The 27,380-nt window shown below is 42.1% G+C and overlaps 1 protein-coding gene and 1 long non-coding RNA gene across 3 annotated transcripts; one reads left to right on the top strand and one right to left on the bottom strand.

Moving 5' to 3' along the window:
* Positions 1–514: 514 nt before the first annotated feature.
* LOC113023625 (uncharacterized) lies at positions 515–17,788 on the bottom strand. Its single transcript, XR_003272597.1, has 3 exons — positions 17,725–17,788; positions 1,465–1,600; positions 515–665 (listed from the first exon to the last, which is right to left on the bottom strand). It is a non-coding gene; the product is annotated as an uncharacterized LOC113023625 (long non-coding RNA).
* On the top strand, positions 17,115–25,962 carry LOC113023624 (E3 SUMO-protein ligase CBX4-like). 2 transcript variants are annotated; one of them, XM_026169822.1, is made up of 6 exons: positions 17,115–17,249; positions 19,646–19,914; positions 20,114–20,157; positions 20,689–20,754; positions 22,603–22,669; positions 24,146–25,962. In XM_026169822.1, the coding sequence occupies exons 1-6, from the start codon at positions 17,246–17,248 to the stop codon at positions 25,619–25,621; spliced, it is 1,926 nt and encodes a 641-aa protein (XP_026025607.1). In that variant the 5' UTR covers positions 17,115–17,245; the 3' UTR covers positions 25,622–25,962. The 2 variants fall into 2 exon arrangements, with proteins under 2 accessions (XP_026025607.1, XP_026025606.1); XM_026169821.1 differs by lacking the exon at positions 17,115–17,249 and having other exon boundaries at positions 19,512–19,914.
* Positions 25,963–27,380: the final 1,418 nt, after the last annotated feature.

Here is a 27,380-nt window from a genome sequence, read left to right as displayed (position 1 = left end):
TTGGACAAGTAAGCAGATAGTCTCTCTCTCTTTCTCGCTCTCTCTCCGTCTCTCTCTTACACACCCACGAATACAATTGCATATTATCCTCACACATCTATTCCACTCTATAACAGAGGAAAATATATTCAAAGGCTGAGTGCAGGCACACGGTGAGAGAAAAAAAGCAATAAAAACAGGGGCAGGTTGACACATAGATGTGAAGTTTCCACAGAACATTAATCCAACTTACTCCAGCCGTGATGTGCTCCTGCTCCCGTCTGCTGCTCCTGGTGGGTGGATAATGGATGGAAACTTGGACTGGTGTGTTTGTGTGTTTTATTCATGAGTGTGCACGCTCCAAATTATCAGTTTGTGTATGAGTGCTGTTTAATTTGCTGTTTGCTGCTGCAGACCAGCGGTTGCCCAATCATAACCGAGTTTCCCAACCTAGGCATAGCAGGTGTGTCGTGGAGTTTAACAAACACAAGGAGAGATTATTTGAAAGATTTAAACATCATTTATTGAGGTACAGAGTTGGTGTAATGATCTGCTACGATGAAGCAACAATGTAGAGTAGGAAGCGGGACTGGGCACGCCACCGTGAGTGTGGATGCTGGTGTTTTTGGAGATGAAGCACTTTGAGACTTGGATGAGTGACAGGGTGAACATGGGGATGAAGAGCACTGAGGTTTAAAGCACAGGGAACAGAGAATGATTAGCTCTCAGAAGGAAAATTACTGCACTGACTGAGGGTGAAGTAAATAATAGACCAGCAGCCCAAGGGCTCAGGAATGCTCTGCTCAAGTGAATATAGATATTTCTTATTGAGCTTTAGCATAAGCTTCATTAGACTGAAGCAAAGGGGATATTCCTCAATAAACACTGGGAATGCTAAACTGTTGTTTTAGCACGTATTCATTGTAACAGAGCGTGGTTAAAAAACTGATGTCTGATGATTTCTACTAGATTTGCTTCATAAAGTTCTGCTGGACGTCCTTCTCCAGGTTTTCTAGCACTAAGTAGATTAGTTAACATGTTACCCCTTCACTGATTAGAGCAGAAATTACAGAACCTGAGAACAACAAGAGCAACAACGATTAATGCTCCACAAGTCTGGATTACATTGTGAAATGGTCATACCACACACATCCTTTTATCTTACAGAGCTAGCTGCGTGTTGTGTAAATGGTTTATTGAAAGGGAAAGACCCACACAAATAGCCACCAAGAAAAGCAGAATGAAACAAGCAAAAATGCCCCCTCATGATCAGGACTTTAACAACCAAACCTGGCACGCAGACACATCTAAGTTTTATCTGTATCGCATATTATGACATCATCCCATTGCCTAGCAACCACCTACCAATGGACTATGACCCATTTATGAACCTGTAACACTTCATAAAAGCATTTTATATATTTAATGGACATACATTTATTAAATTAATACATTTTAATGTATTCGAATTTAAACACACAGAACTTAAATATTATGATATACGATCTATTATGACATCAGCACGTCTTCATGGTTTTCATGGTGGTCATCCGTCCTTCCATCCATCTCCTTAACCACTTATCCATTTCAAGGTTGCTGAAGAGGCTGGAGCCCATTCCAGCTGTGATAGAGTGAGAGGCAGGGGTACAGGTCACCAGTCTGTTGCAGGGTCATGGAAATAATACAGTCAATATTTTTTGGTTTGTACGAGAGTCTGACTAGACCATACTTGGACACGGACACACCACCCCCTTTGCCACCTGCCTCATATCAGCTTTGCACTTTCTTTTCTGACACGGACCACAATCTCAGTAAAACTGGGTTAGCATTCAAACAGTTCAGAGGAAGGTGTATTTGATGCAGTTACATAACCAATAAATTTACCTCACTTCTGTTAGAGTGCCTGGCTAACTAGCTTGCTAATGACATTAGTAACACAGTATTACTTCTATGTATATCCATGGACAGAAAATCAACATATTATGGGGCTCACACACACATATTTCTTAAGTGCATGGTTTAATTTCTAGTTCCTGGTTTAAATCTCCTGGTCAGGTGGGGCCTTTCAGCGGCCTCCCACCATTCAAACAAATGCATGTTAAGTTAACTGGTGGTTCCACATTTGCTGTATGTGTGACACAGATAAAATGCTTAAAGCAAGAATCAATCCATGCATGAATGTGTGGCTATAATAGATGATGATTGTGACATGAGGTATGTAAACAAAAGCACTTTGAGTACTCGGTAATACTAAGCAGTGCTATATAAATGCCAGTCTTTCCATTAAATACACACATGTATGGATCACGTAACCACAGGCGCTGGATATATGATACATACTTATTCAGAGAGCTTGTGTATCTACACTTCCTGAGCACACAGTTTGGTCACACATCAACACAAAGCAGCTCACAACTACACCATGCATTAACCTCGATCTTGCATTTGTTTTTCCGACACATGAAAGCGCTGAGATTCTGTTACACTATGTACACTGTCAGTCTTCAAGAGTCATAAATACACTTTAATCTAAACAAAGACCACAGTGAAAACCACACACCCATAACTGGCTTCTCAGACACTTCTGCCTGAACGGTCAGGACATTTCTTTTCACGTGTTTACAGGAAGATTCAGTCTGAGCTGTATACATTAGCCAAACATTGACTCAGGGACCTTTTTCCTGCATAGGAGATGTGAAAGGGTGTAGCCAACTTCACTCGGTGCCCGGTCTCTTAGTGCCAGCACTGCTGCTCCTCTGCTGTCACAATGGCATCGAATCCCTCCACAGGAGGCCGAACTGTATCAATTACACAGCCAGTGACTGTTTAATTTGAGATTTTGGTTTGCCTTCCCATAGACTCTCTATTCTTTCTGCCAGATTCACAACTAACCAACAGCGTGCGACAGTATAATATATAAATTAATCGACTAATTCTCAAAACATTCAGTTTTCTAAATATACTATTTTTAACAAATGTTGAAATCCGTGTAGCATTAACATGTGGTAATCCGTGTATGGACCTCCAGTGTAATGCACTACAATAGCATTAAATACAGCCATTTATTCTGCGTGTGGTTAGATTGACACGCTGTGCACATTTACTAAACCGAAGCTGATCGTTGCCACTAACAGACAAACATAAATGTCATCGTTACAATGCTTATAAAAGGTTTTTTTTCTTGCAATGAAATAGCCCAGGTTTATCAGACAAAACGATTTACAACCATCTCATTGAGTTAACAATAATTAACATGCTGGCTGCAGTTGATAAAATCTGCCAGCCTATTTCAGTTAGTGGAATCAATTTGCCTTTGTTTTAAATCAAGCACCCATTGTTTCATAAGCTATTGTGAATTTCTGGTGGTAAGTCTTCCACTGTTGCAGTGCTTGGCTAGAGAGGAAAGCTTGGCGGGCATAGCAACAGTAAGGAAAGGAGGCAGGGCCTGGTAAACAGATACACAACACCAGCACACTCTCTCCTGTCTTTCTCCTCTGCGTAGCAGGTGAAGGGCAGAGAAAGGGTTCATGCATGCGGCAGCTAAGTGGCTCAATGCGCTATCGACTGGCTCGCCGAGGCAACCTGCAGAATTCCACCGCCCCCTCACGAGCCTGGCAGACTATCTGTTCGCCATTCCTTCCCTCCTCCTTCCTTCCCTACCTCCCTCCCTCCCTTCCTCTGTCCTTCTTCAGCTCCCATCCCCCACTCCAACAGCTCCAGGGAAGCAGTGACGTGGGGGCTCGCTGCTCTGAGAGGGAGACATGGAAAGAAAGGCTGGCAGCGAGCAAGAGGGTGATGTGAGAGAGAAAAGACAGAGCTGCTGCCACACTAAACAGAGAGTGAGAGAAAGAGGCGAGGAGCAGGAAAGAGAAAAGATAAAGATCTCCTCCCTCTCCCAGCACTCGTTGACAATGACACCAGGAGAGTCATTTCGAAGCAATGAGCCAGAAAACGCAGAGCCGCCGCTGCCATTCATCCTCCTAAGCACAACACTCAGTCACCACCGTGCCACAATCACATTCATCTCTGAGAGAACAGTGCTGGCTTAATAACATGTATGGCAGAACACTCGTGCTATAAAAACAGGCCATTTGAATGCAGTGACTCACTTTAATAAAAAATAACCGAAAAGTGAATTGAGATTGTGTAGTATGACTACAGTGGTTTAGCTCGCTCTTTCATTCATTTTAAGATATTTGCTTTTGACTTGTATTTTAATGCAATAAAGGGGAGGATTGATACCGTGCGCTACATGATGCTCGGCCTGTTCAGCCACTGGAAAGCAGCCAAGATGATCACGTATTAAATTAGGAAATACGTCATTACTCATTTAAAAACATATTTTTTACTTAAATGACAGTAATGTCCTTTACGTCAGTTAAACCTATAAATCAAGCATTTAGTATATACTGAATATTTAATGTTAAAAATAAAGGAACGTACTGGTAACTATCCTGCTACTGTGGCTATGCCAGTACTTTACTGCAGGCAAATTGCGAATTTACTACAATAGTTTTTTACTATAAAAATATTTTGTGATAATAATCAGAATAAGAGTCAGAGTACTTTATTAATTCCAGAGGAAATTATGTGGTCACGATAGCTCCAAGACAGTAAAAGCTTTAATACAAATAGCTCTAATATACAAATATCCCCTATGTAATAGACATAAGAAGTATAAAATATGAAGTTGAAGCTGAAGTGCCCGTCTTATCATACTGGCATTTATTTTCTCTGTAAAGGATGTGCAGATAACACTGAATAATACAGAAGCATTAAAAATATAATCCCGTCAGCTGTTATGACTATACTGCAAATGTTCCTAATCCTAATCTCCATAAACAGTGTATTACAGTGTTAGTGTAATATAAGTACAGCAACCTATGCATGCATGTTCTGGTTTACAGTAGGCACGATGTACAATTACAACGTGTAATTAATCATTAAAAAACTACTAAATAAATAATCTGAACTTAAACATTTATATCACCACAAATCTCCACAGTGTGGAATCCTGGGCTTTTTTCCCCCTATTTCTCTGTTTTTTGTGACTCTGAAGTCTCAAACGAGGCGGGAGAACAGAGGAAGCTTGCTATGATCAATGATGCATACGTGCATTCTTTGGAAGTGTTGTTACTTGTGACACATGAAAGAGCGTGACACTGCTTTTTCAGTCATCTGAAAAAGAAAGTTTTCCACAGGGCCCATGAAAAAAATAAATACACCTTTACTGCTTTCACAGGGAGAAGAACGAAAGCAGCAGCCAGGCGCTGATAATCAAATATGTTTGAATGTGGCCACCAATTTAATAACAGAGGTCCTGAGCATTTGGGTCTTTAGTAACACAAAGACATAATCTTTGTGTCCTTTTGTCTTCCACTGTTTATCCAGGAGTGGACATCTCAACGTAAGACCATGTCATGGTTAGAAAAACTGCAAAAATATGGCTTGATTGGAAGGGTTGCCAGGAGAAAGCGCCTTCTCTTTAAAAAGAACATGGCAGCACACCCTAGGTTTGCAAAGCATAAATACTATCAAGCATGGTCGAGGGGTGATGATTTGGCGCCTCTGATGGAGTCACTGAGTCAATCATGAACTCCTCTGTACCCCGAAGTATTCTAGAGTCAAATATGAGGCCATCTGTCCAACAGCTAAAACTTGGCTAAAGGTGGGTGAGGTATCAGGACTGTGAATCCAAGCACTGCAGCAAATCTATATAAGAACGTAACACCTTGGTTATCTTATTTTTCCAAAGTCGAGAACTCAACCTGACTGAGATGTTGTGGTGGGAACTGTATGTAAACGAATGCCCACAAACCCAAAATGAACTGTAGCTACATTATGGAGAAGAGTGGCTCAAAAGTCTTCCAGAACAGTGATGATAAAATGATAAAATCATACTGAAAATGATCACCTCGAGTACCTGCTGCTGAAGGACTGACTGTACAAAACATGTAGTCAAGACACTTTAACAATTATTCCCTCATAATTTGTCTTAGTTATTTAAATGTGCCAATTGGGTTAGCACTGACCCCCCTTGGTCTTAAATTTAAATGAGTTTGTGTGTGAGCATATAAAATGTGGATAACATGTGGCCTGTTTAAAGCACCTTGTCGTCTAAAAGACTGAAAAAGCACTAATATATGTGTGTGTGTGTGTGTGTGTGTGTGTGTGTGTGTGTGTGTGTGTGTGTGTGTGTGTGTGTGTGTGTGTGTGTGTGTGTGTGTGTGTGTGTGTGTGTGTCTCAGTCCCTTCTGTTCCAAGATCATGATGAAGTTTCCATCCTGCACCATTTGCATGTGTAATGAATAAAGACAAAAATGTTCATCTATACAGGAAATGTGAAATAAAGTAAAGTACAGCAAAATGCAAAAGTTGTCATGAAAATTCTGACATCTGAGCTCATAAAATTCTGCAGTAACAAAACAGCAGGCCGACGATGCAGCAATGGTGCTATACTTTACTGAAATTGCTTTAAATGGACGGCTCCAAAGCCAGGATGTCTGAGTTTATTTTATTATGCTGGTGCCTCAACTCATGTCTCTTCTTCACCTCCTGTGGTGGGAGAGGATGCAAGAAGAGGACACAAGGAGAGGAATCAGGGATGATTCCTCAGGGATGAGTGAGAGGAGTGGTGTCTGCAACATCACTCTGATTTTTAGATTTAGATTTTGACTGTGTGCTAAATAAATCAATGGAACTTAACATAATTTTGCTCAGATGATTTATGGGCAGACTGAATCAACAGAGAGTCAAGTCTGCCTTATTTCAAAAAGAAGAAATATTGTATTTTGCTGTGAGACTACACAGTAGCTTGCTGCTTTTCCTCAGTACTCTCTGAGTATTGACAAAAATCAATCATAGAATCAAAATGTTGTGAACAACAAAATAAATTGTAATTTTTGCTGTAAAATTTGAGAGACACATTTTATAATACAAACTCACAAACCAATCAATATGTATGAAATAACATAAAAATAGTAATTTTCATTTAATACAGCGTCTTATTATTAATCCAAGTAGGACATCTTGTAATGGCCTGAATTGAATATTCATACCCAGCTCTCTACTTTCCCTTTTTTCTCTACAAATAATCAAAAATACCATTTCATTTCCCCCCAGTCAGCCCCAGGTCATGTGCTGATGATGAGATGGAAAACACAGCATGTCGTTAAGCTGCCTGCTAATCAGTGTTAGCTAGTAATCCTCCCCCTTTCCATCTACCACACGGGCCCCTTCTCTCCCTCCACCTCTGCTTCTTCTGCTGCTGCGCTGCTGCTGTAGTCTGCCTGCGAGATGGATGGCACAGCCCTAATCACCCCCTGCAGTGCACTGTCAGCGTGGCTGCGGGCCGCTCTTAACATTTACACCACATGATCACACACGCACACGCAATAAACACAAGCCAATAAGTGAGAAAATCTACCCTCCTCCTCCTCTTTTCTCATCCTGCAGGTACCGGCTCCCTCACCCTCCACTCTCCCCTCCCCTCTGCCTCTGCCCAGGGCCCACCACGCACCAACACTTCTCTCACTGTCACCTTGGATGGATTCAGTGAGATGTGGTTATGTCCTGAGGGCTGAGATAGATAGTCCTCCTCCTCCTTCTTCTCCTCCTCTTCCACTGCCTCCTCACACTGCGCCTTCCTGCGGTTATCTCCAAGCTGGAGCCTCATCAGCCTGCACAGTAGCTCTGGCTTCCAGCTGTCTCACCAGCAGCTCCAACAGGGGAAGAGGCTGCCAGAGGAGCTGGGAGGGAGGCCGCTCCTATATCAGCATCCTCTCATGTGGCCGGCTTCAAGGTTCCTCTTAGGCAAGCTTTCAGTCTTTCAGACTCATCTTGAGGCACGCACATGGAAACACAGCCTCAGTGGTTGGCATGAATTTTAAGAGTCTCAGAAGTGCAGATTTTAGCCCAGTTTTTATGATTTTAAAACAAGCTTTGGTTTGATAGTGTCTGTGTCATAGCTATTATGTGGTCAAATAATAATTCATAATAATTAAATAAATCTAGTGCAACGAAAATTGAATGTGTCCATAAACATCACGAGGAAATATCGTGTGGATGTGGAAATTCTTTCTAATTGAGAACCAGATGTTCTTTCTGCATTCATACGGGAGCAAATCAATCAGATATAGACAGAAGTTCCTCAGATAATAATGATCTGTGTTTATCAGATTTCTAAAAGAAACACGTCCAGTTTGAAGTCTTATTCAAGAACACATGATGTGCATTTTGTACATTTTGTTCCCTCAGCTTCTCAGATTCACTCTTCGCTCATTGTGTCTGGTTTCATAACACCAAGATGGCAAAAATGCTCAGCTCAGATGCTTCAGGACAGGACCTCACTAACAAGGGTGTGAAATCACAGTGGCTATTAAATCTTTAAAAAGAAAACAACAAAAAACAAACTTTGCTCTTAAAGTACATTTGACATAAAAAAAATAATTATTTTCTCATGCAAAGGCACAATTTGGTCTCCTTTACACTCTCACACCACCGTCATAATACTTACAGATTCACTGATACATAGAAGTTTGATAGAGATCTGAGGAAAGAGATCAAGATCTTTTTTTGTTTTGTTAATTTCCTCACGCCACTTTTGAAGAATGTTTGGGAGATAGCATGACTTGATATGCTTTTTTTTATGCTAATAAAGCAAACAGGCATCTGGGAATGTTATTTTCCTGAAAGGGTGTAACTGTTTTGCAACATTTTTGTAGATTGTACCTGTTGAGAGTAACAGCCACATGTCAGATACCAAGGTTCTCAAGAACTCTACTGTCTCTGGCAGTCTCGATGTAGTCTCTTTCCCAGGTAAACGGTGCACAAAATTCACTTCTTCTATTGCTCCACGGTCCAGTTCTGATTCTCACATGCGAACTTCATCCACCTCTAAACCTCACCACAACGTCTGCAGCTCTGCAGCCTCTGTATGCAGGAAGCTGCAATGCTGTGTGTTTTCTGGCATCGCTCTTCTGTGGAACTGGACAGTCGTCACTCCCAGCATTCATCTGTGAGCCTTGGGCAGCCATGCCTCTGTTGCCAGTTCACTGGTTATCCTTTAATAGATATAATGAACACTGGGAAAATCCCACCACAAGATGTTTTCAAGGATGCGCTCACCCCGATTAGCAAACTATCAATACATTGGTCCTTGTCGTTAACTTCATCTGGTTTTAATGCGGTGGCTGACTGGCCACAAAAATCCTTTTTCATCTATTTCTGTTCAAATCTCTGACCTGGGTTATCCAGCTCCTCTTTGGATTGCTCCTCACCAACCAGGTCTCCTATTGCCTGGTTTGCTGAGTTTTTTTCCTGACTAGAGACATTTCTTGAAGGGGTTTTGAAAGAATCTTTCTTGCAAACAAACTTTTCAAACCATTATCCTTTTGACTTCCAGAGCTTTCAGAGATTGTGAAGTTACAGCAGTTTTTATACCTTCTAGAAGTCTTTTCTGTTGAGCTCCTCAAGTCTGTTCACTTTATACTACAGTCTGTCATCGATCTTCTGCAGGCATGCAGCTCCAGTCTTCTCCATTATGGCCTCCAACCTGCCATTCTCCCTCTCTGGGAGAAGAAAGGCCTTCAGGGAGATTAACTTTATTTTTCCTCCTTACTTTTCTGACAGTTTCTTAAACTCTGCAACTGTTTCTGGTTCAAAGACAAAGGTCATTTTCCTGAAAGTTGCACATTTGTTCGTCTCTCTCACCTCTCGTAGCGTTTACGTCGTGCCTCCAACTTTGAAACTTTGAAAGCCTGAAGAGCTTTTTCTGACGAGAATTCCTTACTTTTGCTGTTCAGCGTTTATGTCCTCCATAGTTTTTCAACACTCCTGATCAGAAATATTCACATTATAAATAATTTAAAAGGTGAACCTAAAACAATAAAAGATCCTGAGAATTTAATTTGATGTTTGTTCGTATTAACTATTTCAAATATATATTATATTTTCTCAGTAATTAGTTCTTAGTTCCGAATTTGTTAAAAGAAATGTCAGCAGCTAAGAAGGAAACAAAAATGAATTAAATGAAGTATAATTGTGAAAAAAACATGTACACATCGTAATGCAATTAAACCCATGATTGGTCCATTTTGGCTCACTACCCACTTAGGGGTGGGGATAGGTTAGGTTTTAAAAGCATGTTGTGCACATGCAGAAAGTACTCCGTTTGGGCTGGGGTACAGAGGCGGCCCAAAGCGAGGGAGCTCAAAGCGAGGAATCTTATTCACAAACAATGAGAAAGGTGGAGCATGAGGTGGAAAGGCAGATTTGGTGTGGTTGGAAGTTGAAACTTTTGATTTGCTAGTTCTTCTACATTCCAACACTCACCTGTGGAAATGAGATATGAGTGTTTCCACTGTTGGGTGGCTAGACTCGCCATTAAGGGTGCCAAAAGATGCCAGCTGAGGTGGTTTGAGTCTGGTCAGAGTGCTTGCTGGCTGCCTACCTTTGGAGGTTATCTAGGCGTGCAAGCTGGAGAGAAGATCTCATCTGGCCTGAGAGCACCTTAAAGCATCGGTCCTCAACCTTTTTTGCACCACGGATCAGTTTAATGTCCAACAATATTTTCACAGACCGGCCTTAAGGTGTCGAAGATAAATACAACAAAATAAAATGATACGACCAAGACAAAAACTGTGGTGTTTTGTAAATATAATAATAAATGCAAATTCACTGTGTAATTGTGTAATTTTGTTAGCAGCGTCCTCCTGAAATGTGCCAACAACATTGAGAGTAACATCCTCCTCTCTGCCCCTTAATGCTCTCTGGTCGCTATGGTAACGTGTAAATATTTCTTTAAAAATAAGACACACAACTACAACAAGGCAAAGATCCAGGGAAACCGAGTTAACGATAAAAACCCTGAAAACCATAAATTTCACACCCGAGTCTCAACTCTCGTGGCCCGGTACCAAACGACTCACGGGAACTCGGGAGAAGAGTTCACCAGACAGAAGATTTCGATTTACCAAAAAGGTTAAAATACCATTTAAAAAACAAAAACAAAAAAAGAGTTAAACCTAACACTACAGGTTGATAGCAACGATAAAAGGCACCACTCATGCCTTCCACAATGGAAAAAGCTAATTAAATGTTATTATTCATTGACAATACCTGAGAACTACCAGTAAAACAAGACAATCCACTGGTATGAGAGACAATGAAAACTGATATTTCTAGTTTTTATAGAGTTTCACTCAAGCGTGACGTTCACTTTGAGGCTATAAATTAGTCAGCGTCTTGTTATGGCATGCATTAGCTGTGTTTTGTTTGGCACTTCACTGTAGCTTCCTCATATGCTTTTATTTTCCCAGGATGCCTGCCAGGGCAGTCCAGCAAATTCCCTGCCCCATTCTGACTAAGCACATGTGTGTTTGTATTAAACATGCCCACGTCTGCTCCTCTCATGACCTGCTGACCAGATCATCAAATGAAACCATGTGTCCACTACAAGGCCAGGCTCCAGATGATTGCACTCAGCTGCTGTCCCCGTCCCTCCTCCAGCCTCCCCGCCAACTACACACATGTCGGCTCCGCCGCTCCCTGCCAAATACATAATTATCCCGCTTTCCATTGGCATCAGCGGCATCAGGTGGAAGTGTGAAAGACAAAGAACCAGCAGGATGCCACTACACATCTCCTAGGAGGCAGTTTAACAGTTCAACTTGCTCTTATTTTTTTTGGCAGCTTCTTGCTTTCATTTGTTGTACGAGGACATAAGGAGGTACACTGGAGCTGATTAGTCATAAACTGCACACTGAAGTCAATATTCGCATTTATGGACTTTTGAGTGAGTCAGGCAGGATGGAAGATGAACTCTGGACTGACTGGAAAATTTAAAGATTTGATAAAAAAGTTTCAGGCCCATGTGATGTTTGCGGGAGGCTCAGCTCACGTCACTATCCGCGCAACATCCATTATGTACACTTTGCTGCTGTGAGTCACTCGGCACAGTGGTCACTGCTCATGACTGGTACTTGCCTTTGACGCACAAACACACACATCTTTATCAATTACATGTCTAGATGGGAGGCTGAGTCACTGCGATGCCGGAGCACATCTTTCCTGCTTCCACTCTAAAATGCACAGGAGAGGCTCACAGCTTGCGTCGTGGGCAGGTTGCCGCTGCTGACGTAAGCATGAGGTCTCTTTAGAAAGCCTGAGCAAAGCCTCTCAAGAGACTCATTTAACCCCTGAGTCACGCTCACCTATTAGCTTCCACATCATTACAATCCAGATAAAAATAACTTGCATATCAGGACGGAGTCTTGAGTCTCTAATTACATGCCAGTGATTTATGCACGAGGCTCGATTTCTGCATCTCTGAATCCTTTTGAATTATGCTCAGAAGAAGAGACAACACGTGCGACTCCATGAATCCCGTCGAATTGACTCTGTCGCCTCAGCAGGTTAAAAACATTTGTCACACGCTAACACGCGCTGGGAAATCAGATTCTTTAGAAGAGGCTCTCAGGATTTCATTTCGCTTTCATACAGTAACTCCCACAGAGACAAATCTCTGAAGACAGGCGTTTATGACAGGGTTGCTGTTTCTCTCCATCTATAAAATCACAGCACATCAATAAGTGGCTTTGACGCTCTTTATTAGAGTTTTTCCACTTTATTCTAGAAGAAAATAAAGTACTTTTTTACTGGGTTACATTTCTTTAAAAGCTATAATTAATTTTCATTTTAAAGGGACAGTTCACTCCAAAATCAAACGGTCATGTTTTTCCTCTCGCCTTGAGTGCTGCTTATCAATTTAGGTAGTTTGGTTTGCGCACTTCTGGAAATATCCACTGCAGAGTTGTCTCCCTCCTCTTGAATATCATGGATCTGACTGACACTCACTTTTTGGTGCTCAAAACTTTAAAACGAGCAGTGGTTTCTGGCACAACTTCAGCTACTTCTAAGGTGCATATTAGATGAGTACAAAGTCTGAAGAGGATAAGGTTCCAGCAAAACAATAAAGAGCAACTTTATTGTTTGACCAACATATTTTAGTCCAAAGAGCATCTGCCTTCCGTGGCTTTAATCCCACAGAGGCATTAAGGACCACCTCATTTCTTATTTCTGCACCAAATGATGTTTTGCAGTAACTGTCTGAATATATGAGAAAATAAGAGATGTTACATTTTCTTAAGCCACCTTCTTTGCACAAGGATAATCCAGAATCCAACTCTGCTTGGAACAGTGTTCTCAACAAATACTCCTTTGCACCATACAACACCTCAGTGAAATCAGAGATGTCTGAAAAGACAAATTTCTGAAAGATGAAAATGATTATGAGCAGGACTACACCTCTCCAGCTAACACACAACCGGCATACAGTTTAGTTTAAAAACTCAAAGCACCAGTGCCTCTTTCTAGAAATCATCCTCCTGTATCCAGCTATTTTCTCCAAACTACACCCTACCAAGTGTATCATGCTGCAGAAGGAAGGGTCCATGCACACATCTGGAGACACTTGTGCAAAGAACTTCAAAATGCTCAAGAACACCCACTCTCTGGACTTCTGGTTTCATGGCGGGCGCTCGTGAGATGAATGAATGGGGCCATATGAGGCTAAAGGGTTCATTTTCAAAGGGGAAAAAAATAATAAATATAGCTCTACTTCTAGTTTTGAAGGGTTCAGTAAAATCTCTTTCTGTGAGCATTACAGATACCATGAGCTACTTTTTATGGCATGAAGTGAGCAGTATGCTGATAGCACTCAGCTTCACCAACACGTTTAAGCTTGTGCTGCGATTTAGCTGCACTTCTAATATCTCCTTTAGTAATCATTTGTAAGTGGGGCTCATCAAGAGAGCAGGTCAGTGTCAGCATGTATTACCTGAATGCCGGTATTTTATTTGCAAAGTCATCATCACTGTAAAAAGAACAAGAAAAAACAAACCAGAGATGTTGTTTTATATTATTTCAGATTTATCCTCAATACTGCTTTTGTCAAGGTTTAGCTGCCTTCAGTGAGGACTACCTGGGCCTGGGTTCCTGCTTGTAAAAACTGCTGTTTTACAGTACAATACAACTTTATTTATATAGCACATTTAAAACCGAAGGTACACCAAACTGCTTCACAACAAGGTTAAAACATAAGATATAAGATAAAAGGCTATAACAGAGTACAAGCCCCCCCCCCCAAAAAAAGTACCGGCAAAATAAGAAATAAGTTTTTTTCTTTTTTTCTTCAATTTTTAGTTGTGATTTCTGGGTAAAAACACGGCAGCTGGAATTTCCAAATCTACTTCTGGCACCCGGTCACCACTGGGCGAGAGCCATTTAGAGCTATTACATTCAATAGAAGGCAGACATGTCTATACCCGATATCTCCAAAACTGGGCAACTCACACTAAAACGACCAAGGTGAATAAAGAAACTCCAGGGGAAATATATGTAAATCTGACTTTTTGGGCTGAACTGGCCCTTTAACCTTTAGATGATTAAAAAAAAAAAGACATGATGGGTTATTAAAATAAAGCATTAAACCAACAATTTTCTGGTTGGGCTCCCCAGAGTTTATACCAGTTCCACTAAACATTCCTGTCTCCTCTAAACGTCTTAGATGATTTCATTTCATGAAATCCAAAGCAGTAAAATATATTAATTAATTACTTCAGACTCAAACATCAAACACCTGAGTCGCTTAATGAATTAAAACTGTCAGACACGTGTCGAGTGATTTAAAATACTACAAAGTTAATGTGCTATATTTACAAAATTATACATCAAACCAAATGTGAAAGTCTCCTTGAAGAAATCTTTGTTAACATATTGTACGCGCTATATTTATTAGGGATTGAACCATCAGTGTGTCCATTCACGTTAAAACATTATGAATCATGCTTTCTTTGTCTCCCTCCCACCAGCCGTCGCTGCCTACCAAAGACGGTAGAACATGTCACGAGCGCAGGCTGAGAATGGCATTAAAACCTGTCTGTAGTGCAGCGCTGACTCATTCATTTGATCTGTGTGGTGAGAAAAAAGAAGCTGCGGTGAATCCCAGCTGAAAAGGAAACGCGCAGTGAAATAGAGAGATGACAGACTGGGCTGTTCGGCTGTGGGCAACAACAAAACTGCAGCAGTTTGTACCAATAATGCAGATTTCATTATACTCAACGTGTGTTGGTTTAAACGGTTTGGTTTCAGGTAACAGTTTAAAAAACAGAAGTATTTTTAAACTTTGTGAAAATCTGCACAATTCAAAAGTCTGGAATCATTTGGTGAATGAAGTCTGTCATCCTTTCTTTTTCTATAGCCAGTCTCAGCAGAGAGTCTGACGTCTGCTGCTTTTCTCCTACATTAAAGAAACCTTTCAATTGATTAAATAATTGTAAAGCTTTTAGTTCCAAGGCAGCACTTTTCTTTATGTGCTTAATATGTACTTAAAGGATGTCAGCCGTGGTGGTTGGCTGACCTTTCACCAGAAAATATTTTGATTTAAGATTACTAAATGCCTCTGAGGTTAAGGTCAGACGACTTATTTATGGAAACTCCAGAAAACCTGAATCTCCCCTCCAAGTTCTTTCTTCAGAAGTCAAACAAACAGTAGTCGATTTGAAACTACACATCTGGATCTCAGCTTTCCTTTCACTGCCGTTAATCAAATCTTTTCTTCTGGACTTTAACGTCACCTCATCCCTCCATCTCCTGTTTTTCCTCTGCTGTTATTGGATCTGCAGCACTGCGCTGTGATGCAGGCAGAGCATCATGTCTTCCTACGTGGAAATGTCATCTTAATCAGATGTTCCCACTCAGAGAAAGAGCGTCATCAAATGCTGGGGATTGGAGGATTTTTGTAAATGAATATGAGCTTTCGTGTCCACCTGCCGATTCACCTGCTGAATACTTCAAACTTACATTGGTTTCATATAAATCATGCATGTAAGACACTTATGTGATGCATGAGGAAGAATTTTCTCTTTTTTTTTTCTTTGTTTTTCACTTCTTGTAACAGTAATGTCACTTCTTCCCCTCCACTCACCCTGTCACTAATGAATCCAGTCATTATTTTACTTCAACCCCCCTCCACCGTGTGACACAAAGACTTGCAATCATGCGCTTTAGTTTTTTAGCAGAGGGGAAGTACTCCTTCTAACTCATAAAAACAAGCAGATTTACTTAAAGTTTGCATCTATTAAGACTGAACAAGCAGCTCATTACAGGTGGAGAAGAGTGAAGGGTTGGGCAGGAGTGGGTTTAAACGTTCTCCTTTCAAAACTAAACTTCAAAATGAGCTAATTTCTCTGTAATTTCCTGTGGATTTCTCCTGTTAGTGCGCTCCCTTCATCCTGTCCTCTCACAAGCACTGATTTCATAGATCTGACTGGCACATGCACGTCGGGCTTTTCCATCTAAAGGACTTTCCTGTCCACACACATACGAAGGAAGACAGAAACGTTTTTCTTTCTTTTTTTTTTTTTTTGTTAATGGGAATGTGGCAGAAACTTCCAACATATCCCTGCAGCATCCTGATGCATTTATTAGATTTTTTTTTAAACAGAAAGTTGGCATGAGGATGAATTTAGAAGGAGATCGAGACAAAAGCGAATCCAATCACGCGAGACCAGTTTGTTCTCTCTCTGCGTCACTTTTTTTTTCTCAGGTGGTTTTAAAATAAAACGGAGCCCGGGCTGTGGGAGGAATTAACGCCGAAATATTAAATAAACTGCGCTCGTGCAGCTGGAGAGAAACGGGCTTATTTGCGCTAAACTGCCGACGACTGCGCTGGTTTTCGTTCCTTCCGTTGGCGAATTTTAAAAGCGCAAATGCAGCCGCGCGGTGCTGCTCAGGTAAAGTTTCCGAGATACCGTTAATAACCAACACGCACGTGCGCCATCACATTACACCCACCCCTGGAGCACGTGCCCATGTTCCCAAAACACGAGACAAAAAAAAAAAAAAAACGAAAAGAAAAAAATATGTAGTATATCAACACTTGGCGCCAGCAGCCTTTTTTGCTCGAAGACAAATATGATACCTAGATACGATATTTGATCTTCAGCAGGTTTTGACGTCATCAGGTTTGAAGTGCAGACAGGTGACACGTGCACGGCCGCGCGGACGCTTGGTAGAAGCTCTCTGGCGAGCACGTTATGGCACTGGCACCTTCACCTTCACCCCCAGATTCTAATTTGCGACCTCGGCTCTTCTGCTCATCCTTAATTCAGGAGTGACGCAGATGAATTAGCAGACCGCACGAGCGGCGCTGTACGTGTGCGCGCGCCGAGGCTGCTATGCAGCCCAGCACAGAGGGGCCGACTTGATGAGTATTGAATGTTTTGTACATATGAAAAGCTTTTTGGGGGGAAAACAGAGAAGTGCGAGTGCGCTGCGTTCGTTCGTTCGTTTCAGGCGATATTTCACTGCCGATTTGCGCCCATTGCCTTATAAGGAAAGACCGCCATGCCTGCCTGCAATAGGCCCAGCGCAGCAGCCTGCGGGAACTCTACACTTTAACCCTTTCGCTGCTGAATTTTATTTAGTCCTGCCGTCTGAAACAATGCGGCCGGGGCTGCAGTGACATTTTTACGCTTTTGTTTTCGAATAGATGTTTATGAAATGACTTCCTCCCTCAGATTCGGATTAAATGTAAAGAATAACAGTGAACAGAGAGCTGCGTGTGCCAACAGCGGGAAAGAACAGCACATGTTATTTGTAACCTCCCTCTGTGTCCGTCTAATTATATCAAAATCCTCAACCTTCCCTCAGGTGTAAATAAGCGCAACCATTTCTAGCACAAACCGTCGGCTTTGGTGCTGCAGGTCCGTGTGCCCCCCTCAGCTTCAGGCCCGAGCTGGTTCAGGCTGTCCACAGGCTGTCCGTGCCAATAATGGAACCGGCTGGTGCCTGTCTTGTCGGGGCTCAGTCAGAAATAACCCCTCCGGAGTTAAAACTGAGGGCTAGAGTAAGAGGATGACCTACATCGGCTGCCACTCAACCAGGAGCTATCTTCTAACAACGCGAAAATCCACCAGAAAATCCCCGCGACACGCTGCCATGCGAAATGTCATCTCTTTGTGTGACCTTGACTCAGGGAAGATATGGAAATCTATTCATTGTAATGCGCATTGCAGCGTAGGGGCTCTGTTCGCAATTTAACTTTACACAGGGTCACGATTCATGCCGCATTATCCACACTACAGGGCTTCGGATGGGAATGTGTTTTTCCCGTTTCACTGGCATTTGCCGTAATAGAGAAGGCCTTGTTATGGTGGCGGTGATAAATCAATGTCAGACGGGCTCTGGCCTTGACTTTGGTTGGGCCTGTTGTGTATTTTCAGGTGGATGGTTTCCATTTTGAGGCATACAATCTTAAGTTAACCACCTCATCGTGTGGCCCTCATAAAACACATTTTGGATAGCGCTTTAGGTGCTATTAAGTGCGAAGGCGCAAAGTTAAGAAAAAATATCTCGTATAAACTCGGACTGTTGATGTGCTGTGACTGCAAATACAACATTAATTGCAAGGCCTTGCTCAGATGCTGAATTCAGGCAGCACATTCGGGCCATCACGTTTCAGGATAAAACACTCACCATTCATAGCAGTCTCTTCCAGTTAGATCTGGCTTCGCGTTCAGCGACAAGGGAGGGAGGTGAGGCGTTCAGGCTCTTGTTTTGGCTCGTAACCTTTACTACCCCAGTCACGTTGTGTAGTGCACTTGTTTTTCTGATAGGCGTGTCACCCTCACGTTAGTTCTTTAGTCACAAACAGTCTAATTTGATCTCACGTGGGCCAATAAAAGGGTGGGATAATAATCCACTTTTGTTTCAGTATAAGGAGACTATTGCTCACGAACAGATAATAATCAGGCTACATCTTAAAGATAAGTGGAATGTCAACAATGCGTCTTCTGACAGGTGTATCACAAAGGTTCTGCAAGAACGCGAAACCTTCATACATAAAGTTTTATATGTATATATGTATTTAAATAATCACATAATCACAGCATTTCACTATTCGTGTTTCCAGCAGTTTATCAAAATATAAGAAAAAAACGTTGTAATTATATAAATGTTTGGTTTTTTTATTTAGAAAGCAAATCAAAGATGGTAAAGACATCACTGTATTTCTCTCACTTGGATGTAAAGCCATCCTATATGGTAGTTTGTACCGTATCTGTTCCCCAGAGCCACATATTGAACACCCTTGCTTTAGGTAGAAAGTTTATTATTATCTGTCAAGGTGATTTTCCGCCCAGACAAACAGAAGAGCAGGTGATTTCACACACTGGCATCTCCCCACAGTCAGACATGGAGGACTTAATGATATTAGAACTTCCTACCAACAGGCCGGAGAGGTACAAGCTTAGACACTGTCATGTAGGCAAAATTAGTGTCATGTTTTTGTTTTTCTACAGGAAAAAAGTAAACGCCATTCATGTCTGGTTGGTGTTAATATCCTGGCACAATAAACTAGCCCACAACAAAATTTCAGCTACCAGATTTTGCCTTGGTTTTCATCCCTCGCCAAATTTCTCAAAGACATCCTCTACATCAGCCACTTACAGCTTTTTTCATGTTGTTTACGCGCCGTTGAAGTCGTGATTACACTTTTTACGACAGTCTCCGAATGCAGCACGGGAACAACCCCCGCCCCCAATAACCTCCCCCTCATGTAACGTCACACCAACGGCTATTTGCATGAAGTGTTTTCTGGCTGCAGCTCGAGCTCGGCTGCAGAACGAGATCCTCAGAGGGGGAAAGCGAGGGAAGCGGTGCAGTGAAAATAGGAGGAGGGGGAGTCTTGTGTTTCACATCAGAGGAGCAGCGAGGAAAAACGGGCTGAAAGCAAGGATAAGGTGTCCGATAACAAAAGCAGAGAGGGGGGGGAAAGCAGAAGAGCGGCTTCTCTTGTATCGGAAAATGGAGCTACCCGCCGCGGGAGAGCACGTCTTTGCGGTGGAGAGCATCGAGAAGAAGCGCAGCAGAAAGGTTTGTCACAAGAGCACCGAAGGACATTTTTGCACACATGCACTTGGAAAGGAGGCTGATTTTTCTTTTTCACTTCTGCTTTCAGCGGAGCATATGTTGTTTTATTATTACTATTATTGTTATTCGATATTTTAAGATGACTGTGCAGCGCGGAGTAAAGTAACGTTACGCTCATTATCCCGTTTCTCCTCCTTCACAGGGACGGGTTGAGTATTTGGTCAAGTGGCGTGGATGGTCTCCAAGGTGAGTGCACTTGATAACAGAAATACACTCAACGAGGACGCCACATCCAAAACAGAAAGTGTGCGCAAGTGTAAATGCCTGCATTTTTCTGTGCGTGGGCGCGCGTACGGGGGGTTGCGCGTTCTTGCTCTGGGCACTCGGCGCGTTTATTGGCCCCGATGATGGATGTGGTTTCCCAATGTATGCAATCCCCAGTGTGCCAGTTAGAGGAAGACATGTCTATAATTGAACACTATGTTTAAGAAATGCCACGTATCGAGATTTGTGTGGAGGCCGGACCGTTGTTTCCTCCCCCTATTACCGTGCGTAAAAGTTACCCATGATTTATTACACGTGTATCCACAGGGAGGACAAGCGTCTCAGCATGTTGTTTACATGCACGCCCACAATTATGACTCTAGGGAGATTTTATAAGTGATAGATTGAATTAGGTCCTGTCACCTGGGTATCTTCAGCCAGTGCCTGTTATGGTGAGCCGTTTTTGACTGGCCAGGGTGCACTCACTGCTCTCTGTCTCTCCTCTGTGGACAGATACAACACATGGGAACCAGAGGAGAACATCCTGGACCCAAGACTACTTGATGCGTTTCAAGACAGGTACGTTTGATAAAGAAGCTTCACAAGCTGCTGAAAAACATGATAGAACAGGTTTTAATCCACTGTATCTTACATTTCCAGTTTTTGTCACAGCACATAAAATATCTGTCACCCATCCCCAGAGAGTAAAGCAGGTTCCCCTGTAAGTTTTAGAAGTGTAGAGAGTTTGGTTAACAGAAAAGCCTTAATGTTTGTCTTTAGATTAAACCCTGTGTCATCAGAGTTGGATCAGGGTTAAGCTCAGGTTAGGGTTATCAGATCAAACTGAACCACTTTGTTGCGCATCTACTTTTTGTTACCTGATAGTTATTTGAGTGTCGGCATCATGTTATCCTGCTAAAGTGCTACCTGCTGTCCTGCCATCCACTCACCAGATGACCAGTGTCATTTTCCACAGCATGACTGTATAAGTGAATGATGATTGTTCAAAGGTTGTTTGATCCCTTTACTTTTTTGCAGGTTAGACTTTTTTCCCCTGGATTTTCTGATGTGCACCACTTTTAAGAACACAAATACAGAGGACACGAGACACCAATCACCAGCTTTCAGAGATGAATAACACTTAGTATTCAACTAAAAGATCTCCATTAAAAATCAATGAAGTCTAGTACTAGGATCAGTCCACATCTACGAGACAGAGTTATGATGTCACTTTATACTTCTTTAGTTGTATAGGTGTACTGCTTATTTAAAGTATCTGCATCTTTCACATTGTTTAAATTGCTTATGGATTTGCATTTATACAGTTTCTAGTGCTATAAATCCAGCTTGCCTGCACACATGTTAAAGTCAGACTTTCTGATGGCACAAAAAAGCCTCAGCAGACAAATGTGAAAATAATTTAGTCACATTCTGCACATTACATCATCGTGCATGGTAGAGTTTAAATATCTGTCTGAAGGAACATGAAGCAAAGTGTATTTTGGAGTCGAGGGGAAAGTTTACATTATGGTTCACATCTTTAAGTAATCGGCTCATGATGTGATGACGGTGCAAAAGCAAAGCAAGATTGAAGGAACTACATAGTATCTTAGTAAACGTATATATCAGAAAAATTCAAATATTACCCTTTAGCGTTGGCTACCTTGGTGACTTTAGCTGTTTGGCTAAATACTAAATACTCTCCTGAGTGGCTGACCAGGCTGCTCCGTGTGAAGGGCAGTGTAATTGAATTTCCTAAATGCATGCTGTGTTAAACTGTCACTGGCTTCTCTCTCAGTCTCCTTCAGCTTTTGCCTACAGCAACCTTTCAGGCGCAGGTCACACGTTAAAGCAAAACATCGACTTCACTCTACGGCTGTTTTCGCAATTATCTCTCGCTTGCTCCAAAGAGGAGGGATTTTATTGAAACTAATTGCGTGCCTCTCGGGGGAGCCAAATCGTCTGAATGCCAGGCTATGAAAATACACTGAGTCGTCATTGTAATTAGATGTGAGGGGGGGAGGGTGGGGGAGGAATCTGACATCACTCCTGTCTGCGGTATTGAATTACTGTCTTGGAGGGACTTGGATGGAGACTGAGGAAAGTCAGAGAGGGGTTGGCCCTTATCTTCCACCGTGGATAGAGTTTGTTTACTGGATTATGAGTGTTAGTATAAACTGACTGTTTAGCTTTTGTAGCAGCTGAGGATAAATGTACATTTGATCCTGTTTAAACAAAGGCGAGGACAGGTAAATATATGATGAACAAATAACAATGTATGCTCACCTTACATCAGGAAGTGTAACACATGCTCAGCGTTTTCTAATAGAGCATGAGGAGGACACCCATGACGTTGTGTTGCCATGCAACTGCAACTCATCTCTGTGTCATGGTTCACTGATTGGCTGGTCTATTCCTCTCCCGCAGGGAACGTCAAGAGCAGATGATGGGGTATCGCAAGAGAGGACCCAAGCCAAAACATCTTCTGGTCCAGGTAAGAAAAAAAACATATAACAAGGAAACAGGACTTCAGTTTTTCTGTTTTTTATTAACCAGAACACCAGAAAGGCAGCAGCTCAAATAGCATTGTTTACACACAGCGCATTCACACACTGAAATATACTTCAAAACATGATTCTAAATGCTAATCTTGATTATCAGTAATGATGAATGATGCTTAAGTTTCATTTTTATTTGTACCTCTCTCTCTAAGGGAAATTTCAGAAAATATTAAAGAACATGTGAAATATGTCACGTTTCATCATGTGAAAATGATGAAACATGTCATGAAAGTTGTGATACTAAAAAAAAATAAAATAACGTTTTCGTCTCTAACATGGCTAAAGCTTTTGGTACCATTAAAGCCTACATTCCCCAAAATGCAACTCAAAGCTCCTTTTGTTAGACCCCGCCTGTTAAACGTTTGGGCTTCACACTCAAATTTTTTGGCTTTCAAGTTGTGATTATGAAAGCCATGCTAGATGAAGATGTTCCAAATAAATATGTGGTTAATATGTTTTTCTATTTTGTTTTTGTTCTTGTTGTTATTTATACATGAATAAAAGCATCTTTGTATAATATGCATAATTTCATGTCTGTAAGCCACTTCACATTATCTTTTTAACGTGAAACTCGTGGGACACAGCAGATTAATATTGGCCACAGACATCTGTAAATGTATTTGGGTATCAGTCAAGTTGTTACAGATATTTGGCTGATATATCAGTATTCCCTATTTTAAACTGAGATGACCCATCATGGTTTACTCCACAGGGTTTTGTTTTACCTGTATGATGAGATAACAAAGCTTCATTTGTAAAAATTTAGGTGTTGGCTCATTTACGGAGTGAAAATTTGAATGAGCGAGGGACGTTATCTTCATTAAATTCTATAGGAATCTGTCTCCTGACCTAACAGTTGCAGTTAGGTGACTGCGATTGTACATTTAATGCATCAATCACTGGCCCAAAGGGCTAAGGGATCCCCTCGGAGGCATGTTTTTGTTCCTCTCAGGAGGGTGTTGGTGGTAACACATGGGATAAAGTCAATGCCGGGACACAAAGCAGCCAATGACATTCCTCCAAGCTGAGGTCACAGCCACGGGAGACACTTTGAAATGTCACTGTGATGGCCGGGCTGGTGGCTCAGAGAGCTGCAAGGGATCTGTAGGAGGGCTGTGTCAACATGGACCCAAGGCCTCTGAAATAAACCTTGTGCTCGTTTGGAGCCCCGTCACACATTCCAAGCACAGTGTCTTCATTGCAGCTCGTGGGCCCCATGAAAGCCTTTTTTTTGTACCCAAGGAAAGACACGTGTGTAGAAACTGGAGACTCTTAATCATTAATCAAATTCCCAGCTCAAAGGGATGCTCTTTATTTTAAATGCTCATTAAAACAACACAAATCATTTGATTCTTTATCGATGGGGCTTGGGCGTTTTTAATAATGCTGATTACTGTGTTTGCTCGCAGGTGCCTTCCTTTGCCAGGAGGTCCAGTATCCTGGCTGACCTACAAGAGGCGTCCCTGGATGAGGACAGCTGTCAGAACGCCAGTCCCATCCAGATGCTTCGTCCGCAGCCCCAGCATTACCAGCTGAACAGTAAGAAGCACCACCAGTACCAGCCGCTGTGCAGGGAGCGTGAGGCTGAGCAGCAGGCTAACGGCAAGAAGTTTTACTATCAGCTTAACAGCAAGAAGCATCATCACTACCAGCCAGACATTAAGGTGCACGAGCCCATATTTGCTAAACCCAAGATAGACGTCCAAGCTCCTGAGCTGGCTAACAAAGAGTATAACCTTCCTCCGGTGCTGCAGCAAAAGTGGGTTCGGGACAAGGACTCGGGCTGTCTGACCAAAGTGAAGGATATCACCATGGAGTTGAAGAAGCTTCCGGCAAACTTCAACGGACACAAAGAGCAAGAGAAGCCAAAACCTAAGGAGGACGCTTTACCACAGCCCAACGGTGTCAGCAGCAGCAAACTAAAGATTGTGAAGAACAAAAACAAGAATGGCCGGATTGTTATTGTCATGAGCAAGTACATGGAAAACGGGATGCAAGCAGCTAAAGTGAAAAACGGCGAGTGTGATGCTGCTGAAAAGCCACCGCAAGGCACCGACAATGGTGCGGAAAAGCACCTGGAAAAGATGAAGCTCGTCAAAAAGCTCGGCCTCATCAATGGATTTGCTAAAAGCCCCGTAGACAAAGCAACGTCTCTCAGTTCTGGATTTAATGGAAATTGCCCCAAAGAAAAGGAACCGTCCCTGAAAGCGGAGCTAACTGTGACAGAACAGGATAAACATGTTGAGGTCAGGGGTCAGGGCCAGCTTCCAGAGGATCAGCCTTTGCAATTGACAACCAAACCTAATCTGCTCTCCCGGCCTTTGAACAGGGGAGTCCCCTCATCACAGGACAAAAGAGAAGGCCAAGGTGGGTTTCAAGGGCTAAAGCGACACCTCTCTGACACAGATGGTGAGGAACGTGAGGGTAGTAAAAGGTTTTTGAGCTCCAGGAGCATAAGCGCTCCCAACACAGCATCATCACCTGTCCAAAGCATCAACATCGACCAAAATGGACACCACAGTCACCCCGGGCTGCAGGATTGTGGGTATGTGGACCAAGTGGAGCCCATTGACTTGAGTATTGTCAAGTCGAGGCCTAAAGCTCCAGTTCCCACGGCAGCCCAGCCTGAAACGCACACACAGCCCGAGGCGCTAACACACACAGAGGAGGAAAGACAAACAGAGGCTGACACACAAACAGAAACTCAGCTTGAAACACAACAACCTGCAGAAGTGGAGAACGCCGAGTCGCTGTCCGTTTCTAACCACGAACAGAAAAAGGAGGACACATTTCCCTCCTTCAAACCTTTCCTTGGGAATATAGTCATCACGGACATTACCACAAACTGCCTCACCGTTACGTTCAAGGAGTACATAGCAGCGTAACAATCTGGGTACCAGCTGTTCATCTGTATAAATGTACATGACATATATTTGTATTTTTGGATGCTTGAATGTACAAATCGACCCTTGATGTTGTTTTCATTTTGTATATTGGTAGTTCAGATAACAAGAGAAACTTTTTATTTGCATATTTCTTCTTATAAGCTAACGAGAAACTGTCTATTTGCATATTTCTTTCTTATAAGCTCAACCTGTTGTTATTTCTGGAGATTTTATAACATGCAGTATCTTCTTGAAACCTAAACTGCAAAATTAGATCGAGCAAATGAGGGGATGTAATTAAAGATGCACTTACTCGTGTAAATAAATACGCTTCACTTTTCTATGGATGTAACTCGTTTTATACAGTCAACCGTCTACATGTCAGATAATGTCAAACAAATGTAGGCTATATGGAGAATTTTGTTAGGAAGAAAATTATATTGAATCCTGGTAAATTACACTGTGTGTGTGTGTGTGTGTGTGTGTGTGTGTGTGTGTGTGTGTGTGTGTGTGTGTGTGTGTGTGTGTGTGTGTGTGTGTGTGTGTGTGTGTGTGCGCGCACGCACGCGCGAACAGATGGACAGATTTAAAGGATGCGTGCTGCTTGGACAGATTATGCCATTAGGCATGCTTAAACAAGCAAATAAAGAAAAATGAAGCGCCTTTTTGTCAATAAATATGATTTGCATTGTTAAAAAGGCTTTTAAATGGAAGATTATTCAAGCTCGATGTTTGCTTCTGTTCTGTTTTTTTAAGCCATGCCTCTCTGATGCCGAGCACCAGTCGCCTGTGACTCTGATAATTTATGTTTTGCAGCAGCACACTGACTGAACGTGGCTTCTTTTTCTTTTATTTGAATGACATCAGTCACAAATCTGCTAGTTGAGCTCTCTAATCTTACAGACTAATACCACCAGCTGGGTTCTCTGGATTCAACTTTTCATATCTCTGTTCTTTGGCACCCTGACGTGTTCAGTGAAGGCAGTGCAGTTATTATGTATGGGATCCCAGAGGCTTGTCTTGACATAGTTTGCAGTGGAGCTGCAATTAGAAGTGTGTAAAAGCACTTTTCATAATCACTTCTGATCCCCTGTGTCTCTTCCTGCACTGCTGGAGGTGGATTGAGCTGCTCTGTGAGAACCTGGAGCACCGTGTGCTTTTGTGTGCAGAGGAAAAAATAATGGCTTCTTATGATGCATCATAATTTGCAATAATAAAATTGTTTGCAACTGAGTGTGTTTGATGTGTTTATTCTCCATGCTCCTATAGCAAAGGGGGGGTACCCTGGTACCCTTAATCACGTGATGCGACCTCGGCTTCCCTCAGAGAGCTGAATGTTTTAGCAGGAAGAGGACGGCTGCTGTTGTCTTAAAAGGTTGCCTCAGAAGAAGCTAAATCTGATCTTGGCTCTGTCTGTCTCTGTGTGTGCGTGCGTGTGGGCTGCAGGCCACAAGGATTACAGAGCCGGGGTGTATTTTCAGATGAGCATCCTACAATCCCACAGGCTGTTTTGGACCAGCATGTGTGCCATAGTGGAGCTCAAAGTCAGGCCTTTTCACTTGTATATGTGCAAATTATTTTAACTCACATAAAAAACTGCTTTTTACAGAAGTTTGCAGTTTAATTCTGTCCTATATCAGCAACTGAGTTTAAAGTGAAACGATCACAGGCCTGAATTATGCAACAGTAAAAGAAAGACCTTAAATATTGAATATATTGAATCGCTGAATTCTTTGACTGAAAAACAAAACGTCTGTTT

The sequence above is a fragment of the Astatotilapia calliptera genome, chromosome 6, assembly GCF_900246225.1.
Source record: "Astatotilapia calliptera chromosome 6, fAstCal1.2, whole genome shotgun sequence".
NCBI lineage: Eukaryota > Metazoa > Chordata > Actinopteri > Cichliformes > Cichlidae > Astatotilapia > Astatotilapia calliptera.
The sequence above is the reverse complement of the archived record's forward strand: the minus strand, read 5'-3'. Positions and strand labels throughout refer to the sequence as shown.

Bases quoted from the DNA above. Each gene is read 5' to 3' on its own strand.
- LOC113023624 (XM_026169821.1), top strand. From the start codon at position 19,624: ATGAAGTGTTTTCTGGCTGCAGCTCGAGCTCGGCTGCAGAACGAGATC. The intron at 20,158-20,688 runs GTGAGTGCACTT...CTCTGTGGACAG, and splicing joins TGGCGTGGATGGTCTCCAAG to ATACAACACATGGGAACCAG. The intron at 22,670-24,145 runs GTAAGAAAAAAA...GTTTGCTCGCAG, and splicing joins CAAAACATCTTCTGGTCCAG to GTGCCTTCCTTTGCCAGGAG.